General features: G+C 41.7%; 1 protein-coding gene across 2 annotated transcripts; it reads right to left on the bottom strand.

The window, feature by feature from the left end:
* Positions 1-217: 217 nt before the first annotated feature.
* Positions 218-8,255, bottom strand: LOC120028073 (zinc finger protein 239-like). Of its 2 annotated transcripts, XM_038973230.1 has the most exons (4): positions 8,159-8,255; positions 2,812-2,985; positions 1,730-2,051; positions 218-1,637 (listed from the first exon to the last, which is right to left on the bottom strand). In XM_038973230.1, exons 1-4 carry the CDS (start codon positions 8,175-8,177, stop codon positions 923-925), a joined length of 1,230 nt encoding a protein of 409 aa, XP_038829158.1. In that variant the 5' UTR covers positions 8,178-8,255; the 3' UTR covers positions 218-922. The 2 variants fall into 2 exon arrangements, with proteins under 2 accessions (XP_038829158.1, XP_038829166.1); XM_038973238.1 differs by lacking the exon at positions 8,159-8,255 and having other exon boundaries at positions 2,857-2,873.
* Positions 8,256-8,774: the final 519 nt, after the last annotated feature.

The following is an 8,774-nucleotide window of genomic DNA, read 5'->3' as shown; positions in this document are numbered from 1 at the left end:
TGACGAGGAGTGGGATGTTAGCTGAAGAGACTGGTACCCAGACTACAGATAATGGGCTTCATTGCAGGACTTTTTGGGGACCAACAATTGATTCCCATTCAAAATCCTATTTTTCCTAACCGCTAAACAATAACCCCTAACCCTAACTGTAAACCTAACCCCTAAGCCTAAAATAAACTTTTTACAAGTGAAGACTGCCAAAAAGTCCTTACTTCTCTGAATTTTAGTTAGTTTACTATTCATGAGGACTTCTGGTACTCACAAGTACAGTAAAATGTGCACACACACACATACAAAACATAAGACTATTAAATGTACCATTAAAATTGTTATGTCATACGTATAAAGAGCATTGTTCAGTGTTCATTAAAAATGGGACAAGGCGTAGACCAGAGGGGTAAACTACAAAGCCGATTCAATGAGTTAGCCAGCTTGTCTAAATATTGTGATGACCTTTTCTTGTTTTAGAAAGATAAGCTTGGAATTGGCATTGTTTAACTGACTCAACCAACAACGCATATCTAATGTTGAATGTATTAATTAGTCAGAAAAATCAATAGATATTTCTGGTTGCTTATCAAAGTTAGCTGGATAACTAATTGATCCTGCTTTGTAGTACACCCCCCTCTGTACACATATGTAATTTGAATACTCACAAGCAGATCCCTACTGCAAGCTATTAAAGTGAATTAAATTATTTTTGTTGGTTCTGGGTTGCTGATATTAATAATAACAGCCATTTAGCAGATGCTTTTATCCAAAGCAACTTACAGTCAGTCAGTTATGCATGCACACATTCATGTATGGGTGGTCCCAGGAATTGAACCCACAATCCTAGTATTAATATTAGTAGTATTAATATTAGTAGTAGTAGTACAACACTACAGTTGCTGCTCTTTCAAAGCATACAGAGACGTCTTCCTTATGTTTGTCCGGTGTGTGTCTTCTGGTGTTTTCTGAGTCTCCAGATGTGCAGAAAGCGTTTGCCACAGACCAGACACTGGAAGGGCCTCTCTCCTGTGTGAATGAGCTGATGCTCTTTTAAACTAGAAGATGTGGAGAGACTGGCCCCGCAGTCGGCACAGTGGTGAAGTTTCTCCCCTGTGTGAGTCCGATGGTGTGCCTTCATGTTACCCCTCTGTGAGAAACCCTTCCCACACACGGGGCAGTGGAATGGTTTCTCTCCAGTGTGAATCCGCTGGTGGGATTTCAACTGCTGCAATTCGATGAAGCTTTTCCCACAATCGGTGCAGAGGTGAGGTCTCTCCCCCGTGTGGATGAGAAGATGCCTCTTCAGAGTCTCTGACCGGGAATAGGCCTTCCCACAGTCAGGGCAGCGGTGCGGTTTCTCTCCCGTGTGTGCGCGTTGGTGCCGTCGAAGCTCGGATGGTTTGGGGAAGCAGATCCCGCAGTCAGCGCAGCGGTGGGGTCTCTCCAGCTTCCCTTGGTGAGCCTGCTCGTGCACTTTCCGGTGACGGTTGTCGGCAAAGCTCTTCCCGCACTGGGAGCAAGGGAACGGTTTCTCTCCGGTGTGTCCTCGCTCGTGCAGAACCAGGCCGGATAACTTCTTGAAGGTCTTGCCACATTTAGGACACGGGTGGTCCATCCTCTTTCTCCTCTGGTGTACGGGCTGGTGCCTTAGATTAGAACACTATTGTTATTGTCTACACAGTTAATTGTCCATAAACTTTTTACAGAACAGAAATGGGTCTTTGGTGTTCTGGCTTACCTTCTGAGGCGCGATAGCTTCTCAAACGTCTTGCCACATTGTTGACACTGGTGAGTCAGCTTCTCTGTGCTCTTGTGTGTTGCCCTGTGTTTCTTCAGGACTGAGAGGTTGCCAAAAGACTGGTTGCAGTCAGGGCACGGGTGCTTGCTCTTCCTCAAGTGTGATGGCTCGTGCCTCTTCAGACGCGACAGCCTCTCAAAGGTTTTACCACAGTCGGGGCACTGGTGAAGTTTCTTTACTGTGTTCTTATTCTTTGTTGGTGGTTTGGGTTCTCCCACCTTCACTACCACAGTGGGACTTGGTGTGTAGTCAGTGTCTGAACCTAGACAGACAAGGGAATAGATTAACCTGGTTAAAACATTGGTTAGTGTCTGGACTAACCAGGCTAGAATTGTTCAGTTTAGAGTAAACAAAAAGTGTGAGTGTGAGTGAGAGACAAGACACAGATAGTCATTGGGCGGGCGGTCACTCAATGTGGGGCATATTACACAATGTAAGTGACATATACTATTAAAAGGCCCAATGCAGCCATTTCTGACTGAATATCAAATAATTTCTCAGTAACAATTAAGTACCTTACTGTAATAGTTTCCCATTAAAGTTGTCAAAAAGAAACAAAAATAGCTTTTTAGCAAAAAAAAAAAAGTAATGCAAGAATTTTGCTAGTTCTGTCTGGGAGTGGTCTGAGTGAGGGTTCTCATTGGAGGGGCCGAATGGGAGGGAAATGTCACCTGAAAACTATCTGTTATTGGCAGAGAGGTTTGGGACTCTGTTATTGGTCTATTAACTCCACCCATACAAAACCTGCTGATTAGGTGTATATCAGGGGTGGGCAACTCCAGTCCTGTGACACCAATCAGGCCATTGAGGACTGGAACTGCCCACCCCTGGTGTAGATGGCATTTTCAACCAGCTACTATCAAGAAATAACACTGATCATATATATATCACTTGTACAGTGTTAGTTTCATCAGCTGTTGTATAAATATGACACAAAACAAAGAAATTGAATTTTGACCGCAACTGGGCCTTTAACACAATGGTACCGACATTACTATGAAACTGCTAATGTTCCCACCAACCTCGGTCAACCATGTCCTCCTCCTCATCTTCCTCCTCCTCCCAACCTCGGTCAACCATGTCCTCCTCCTCCTCATCTTCCTCCTCCTCTTTGACAATCACATTGAATGTTGGTTTTCTTGCTTCACTGAGCCCTGGAAGGTCCTCTGGTTCCAACTTAGACTTATCAACAGCACCTGGGGATGGAATAGAATTAGGTTAATTTCTAAATCCCCTTAACAAAAATCCCAGTTGGAAGAATCTCAGAATCAGGTGAGAAGCAGGAAATCTGTGTATCCTCCAACTAAGATTTCTGGGAATTTTTGGAGTTATGTGAATTGTGCCTAACCGGCCTTACTATCAACACTAGCTAGGTTTGTTACAATAGGGCATTTCCATGGTAATGGAATGACACAGACTCAGATTTTTCACTTTATAAATGTATGCCTAACAAACACCATTGATTTCAAAGTTTAACAAACCATACCACTCTATTTTAACAATTAACACTGAACATTTTACTATAAAACACATTTACTAGAAGAACTGTTCAGATCCAAAGTTGGGTAACAGAATTTCAGTAAAATCTCCCTCCGTTTTTTATGTAACCAAGATGAAGTTTGATCATAAAGTTACTGGTCCCCTTCCCCACTTGGATTCATTATTAAGGAGCCATCACCATAACGTGATATTCTCTTACCTAATTTAAATAAGTACCGCCTTGTAACCAACATCGGAGAAGGCGTGTTTTCAGAGGGGCGTGGTTTATATAGCTAGATCACAGGAGGCTGCTGAGGGGAGGACGGCTCATAATAATGGCAGGAACAGAGCAAATAGAATGACATCAAACACCTGGAGATTTGATACCATTCCACTGATTCCGCTCCAGTCATTACCACGAGCCCGTTCTCCCTAATTAAGGTACCACCAACCTCCTGTGAGCTAGATAGCTGCTCTACTGGTGCCAAAATGTGACTGTAGGTTGTCAGCAAATATAATGAAAAGTGGACCCTGTTCATCTATGGCAAAGATACTTCTACGTTTCCCCTTTCATCTGTGTCAGCTCGATGCTAACTAGGTATTCAGCCAGCATGGAACAAAGGAGGGGAGGGGGGGGTCGTTCCAACCTCTGACACAGTTGTCATGTCAACACATTTGTCAGTGCTGCTGTGAACCGCATCACAAGAGACATACCAAATGGGAGATGTATAAAAAATAAAAAGTGTAAAGCTAATATGGGTGATTTCCCGCCACCTGCAGCGCTGCGGTCTTGTCATTTATTTACTGTAGCCACTAGATGGCGGCGATAGAGCTTAAACCCATTTACTAACTATAGGCAACCCAATTTAAAGAAGACAATGCTCTGTGCATTGGCTGAACGCTCGCAATCATAGAGAATGATAGAGGCCTCTAGTGGCCAAAAGGCTTTATTAGCATGTGCAGCACCATTGAGGGCTTCCACCATTTGAATATAGTCAACTGGGTGGGACTTCCAACTTCATTGGCTAATCCCTCCTGTTGAAGTCATGTCCAACCGGGTCATCAGGAGGGATCAGCCAATCGTGAAGAAGAAAATTGACTACTTCACAAAAGGGAGATTGCCCATGCAAAGGTGCGTCCTCCATCTCTCTCTATGCTCCCAACCCATAGGAATCCCCACCCAGTTGACTATTTAAAAAAATGGTGGAAGCCCTCAATGGCAATGTCCATGCTAAAACGGGCAATATACATCTAGAGTCCTCTATCTGTGGTTTGAGCAGAAATCAAACCTTTGCTTATTCCAAATATTAAAGATATAAAATGGTTGGGGAAAGTATACAGTTGAAGTCGGAAGTTTACATACACCTTAGCTAAATACATTTAAAAAACTATGTTTTTCACAATTCCTGACATTTAATCCTAGTAAAAATTCCCTGTCTTAGGTCAGTTAGGATCACACTTTATTTTAAGAATGTGAAATGTCAGAATAATAGTAGAGAGAATTATTTATTTCATCACATTCCCAGTGGGTCAGAAGTTTACATACACTCAATTAGTATTTGGTAGCATTGCCTTTGAATTGTTTAACTTGGGTCAAACATTTCAGGTAGCCTTCCACAAGCTTCCCACAATAAGTTGGGTGAATTTTGGCCCATTCCTCCTGACAGAGCTGGTGTAACGGAGTCAGGTTTGTAGGCCTCCTTGCTCGCACATGCCTTTTCAGTTCTGCCCACAAATTTTCTATTGGATTGAGTTCAGGGCTTTGTGTTGGCCACTACAATACCTTGACTTTGTTGTCCTTAAAACCTCTTAAGGACAGGGGGTGCTGTTTTCACTTTTGGGGAAAATCGTTAAAAATTTAAACGGCCTCGTACTCAATTCTTGCTCGTACAATATGCATATTATTATTAATATTGGATAGAAAACACTCTCTAGTTTCTAAAACAGTTCTAATTATTTCTCTAAGTGAAACAGAACTCTTTTTACAGCCCATTTCCTATCCGGAAGTGAGATTTCCAAAAGCGAGGTCTCTCTTCAAGAGCTTGTCTATAAAAGGGCATGTCACTTATGACTGTAGAGACACGTCATACACCTTCCCCTGGGTGTCATGCGGAAGTGAGAGCAGAAATGACTTGATTATCTCGTTCTGGGATTGAATACAACCTCTTGGAGTGAGAGGTCCGCCATTATTTTTTTTTGGAAGGCGCGAAGTTGGACCTGGAATCGCCCCCTGGAAAACCGTCTTTATAGGTGAATATGATCTCCGGCTTCGATTTTATTTGATACATGTCACAATATCATCCTAAAGTATGTTTTTTTCAATATAGTTTAATTATATTATTGAAATTTATTCGGGACTTTAGACGTGATGCGTTGGAGGAATTTTTTCAAGAAGGAGAGGTTAGCGCCGCACGGCCAGTGTGCTTGCTAATTCAAGAGGGAAATAGTTCGTTCTGGATTCAAACAAAGACGTTTCTGAACAAAGGACCCCTTGTACAACATTCTGATGGAAGATCAACAAAGATAAGGACCCAATTTGGGATGCTATTTCATATATCTGTCGAACTGTGCTATCGCTAACGTTTGCCTTGAATCAATGCTGTTGTGTTATAGCTATTGTAGTAAGTTAATATAACGATATATTGTGTTTTCGCTGTAAAACACTTCAAAAATCGGAAATATTGGCTTTATTCACAAGATCTTTGTCTTTCATTTGCTATCCACCATATAGTTCTCTGAAATGTTTTATGATGAGTAATTAGGTAGTTGACGTTGGTGTCTGTATTTACTCTGGCTACTCCCGTGCTATTTCTGACTGTAGCTATGATGGTAGCAGTAATGTAAAACTGATTTATAGCTCAAATATGCACATTTTTTGAACAAAACATAGATTTATTGTGTAACATGTTATAGGACTGTCATCTGAGGGAGTTGTTTCTAGGTTAGTTAGGTTGGTTCTAGGTTAGTTAGGTTGGCTTTGTGCATGCTACCTGTGCTGTGAAAAATGTCTGTGCTTTTTTCTATTTGTTGGTGAGCTAACATAAATATATATTGTGTTTTCCCTGTAAAACATTTAAAAAATCGGACATGTTGGCTGGATTCACAAGATGTGTATCTTTCATTAGCTGTATTGGACTTGTTAATGTGTGAAAGTTAAATATTTCAAAAAAATATTTTTTGAATTTCGCGCTCTGCCTTTTCAGTGGAATGTGGGAGGTGTTCCGCTAGCGGAACCCCAGTCCTAAACTTAAGCCATTTTGCCACAACTGTGGAAGTATGTTTGGGGTCATTGTCCATTTGGAAGACCCATTTGTGACCAAGGTTTAACTTCCTGACTGATGTCTTGAGATGTTGCTTCAATATATCCACATAATTTTCCTCCCTCATGACACCATCTATTTTGTGAAGTGCACCAGTCCCTCCTGCAGCAAAGCACCCCCACAATATGATGCTGCCACCCCCATATGATCTTTGTCCCCATGTGCAGTTGCAAACCATAGTCTGTCTTTTTTATGGCGGTTTTGGAGCAGTGGCTTCTTCCTTGCTGAGCGGCCTTTCAGGTTATGTCGATATAGGACTCGTTTCACTGTGGATATATATATACCTCTGTACCTGTTTCCTCCAACATCTTCACAAGGTCCTTTGCTGTTGTTCTGGGATTGATTTGCACTTTTCGCACCAAAGTACGTTCATCTCTAGGAGACCGAACGAGTCTCCTTCCTGAGCGGTATGACGGCTGCATGGTCCCATGGTGTTTATACTTGCGTACTATTGTTTGTACAGATGAACATGGTACCTTCAGGCATTTGGAAATTGCTCCCAGGGATGAACCAGACTTGTGGAGGTCTACAATTCTTTTAACTGAGGTCTTGGATGATTTCTTTTGATTTGCCCATGATGTCAAGCAAAGAGGCACTGAGTTTGAAGGTAGGCCTTGAAATGCATCCACAGGTACACCTCCAATTGACTCAAATGATGTAAATTGGCCTATCAGAAGCTTCTAAAACTATGACACCATTTTCTGGAATTTTCCAAGCTGTTAAAAGGCAGTCAACTTAGTGTATATAAACTTCTGACCCACTGAATTATAAGTGAAATAATCTGTCTGTAAACAATTGTTGGAAAAATTACTTGTGTCAAGCACAAAGTAGATGCCCTAACCAACTTGCAAAAACGACAGTTTGTTAACAAGAAATTTGTGGAGTGGTTGAAAAACGAGTTTTAATGACTCCAACCTAAGTGTATGTAAACTTCTGACTTCAACTGTATATGCCTTAATTTCTCAAAAATATAGACTCAGCTTTCATTTGACATTCTCATATGACCTTTACATGTTGGTGCTCATGGGTCCTTTTACATGGAAATGAGACATGTGGTCTAGGGTGGTCTAGCAGTCTAAGCCGCTGGCTCCAGAACAAGTATACCGTCGGTGGTGTTCCGGCCCGACTAGCTGCGCAGGCGTTGCGACAACCAATGGTTTCGTGCCACATTACATTTACATTTAAGTCATTTAGCAGACGCTCTTGTCCAGAGCGACTAACAAATTGGTGCATTCACCTTATGATATCCAGTGGAACAACCACATCATCGACATCATCCACATCATCGACTGCTCAGTCTGGCATCAAATTGATAAATCACATGATGTGGTTAGCTGGTATGTTAAACACCCATCCAGCCGTTGTGAGATCTGACATGTTTTCAGGCAGTAACGTCCCACCACCGTGTACTCCAGTAGCATGTGTATGGCTGCGGTCCACTTCTCTTTCAGAACTCTTTCCTCTCTACTCTATCCTACACAATGAAACAGAAGACATGAGAGGAGTGGCACTGCCCCACTTCTTAAACACTGTTAAAGTAGGAAACATCATGTTATACATCCTAGTTTACCTTCATGACTGTAGTCCATTTGTGAGGGCTGGACAGGGTCGCACCAGCTGTGTGTAACGTCATCATCACTAGTGGGTTCATCTTTAACACGGATGTGAGGATCCATATAGGGTGCTTTATCTGTAGGTGTGATGGCACGTACACACACACAAAATGAAATGTTTAGTTTTGGCGACAGTAGGCAGGTTTCCATTGACCCAGCAATGTCGCAAAAAAATATAATTGCGACATGTGTAATGGAAACGGCAGATCTAGGATAACTTTTCTAAACATCAATCTGTTCGACATGGGTAGATTTGTCTTTTGCCTAACTTTCTTTACTACGAGAAATGATGGAAAGTGTTTTTTTCAAATAAATTATAGCAGGATAATGTTGAAGGTACGCGGGGCACGTGATGTCGTCACGTAAATATATAAAACTCCACATTTAATTGTAAATGCCTACTGCCTGCAAAATCCATTTTTTCAAATATAAAAATGGTTTATTTTTAGGACTGATTTTCTTAACTTTCAAGAATGCCTGAATTGCTTTGCCTTGCTTTTCTGGTTGGCTGGCAAGTTTCGCCATCCAATTATTTAAGATTGACAGGAGAGCAAGTTACCCAATGATCTACAG

Source organism: Salvelinus namaycush, chromosome 2, assembly GCF_016432855.1.
Source record: "Salvelinus namaycush isolate Seneca chromosome 2, SaNama_1.0, whole genome shotgun sequence".
NCBI classification, from domain to species: Eukaryota; Metazoa; Chordata; class Actinopteri; order Salmoniformes; family Salmonidae; genus Salvelinus; species Salvelinus namaycush.
This window is presented reverse-complemented; position numbering and strand designations above follow the sequence as displayed.

What these genes read in the sequence shown, in the direction of transcription:
- LOC120028073 (XM_038973230.1), bottom strand. An exon ending in GGAGGACATGGTTGACCGAG is followed by an intron (nt 2,052 to 2,811) that starts GTTGGTGGGAAC and finishes TTGTCTGTCTAG; the next exon opens with GTTCAGACACTGACTACACA. An exon ending in AAGCTATCGCGCCTCAGAAG is followed by an intron (nt 1,638 to 1,729) that starts GTAAGCCAGAAC and finishes TTCTAATCTAAG; the next exon opens with GCACCAGCCCGTACACCAGA.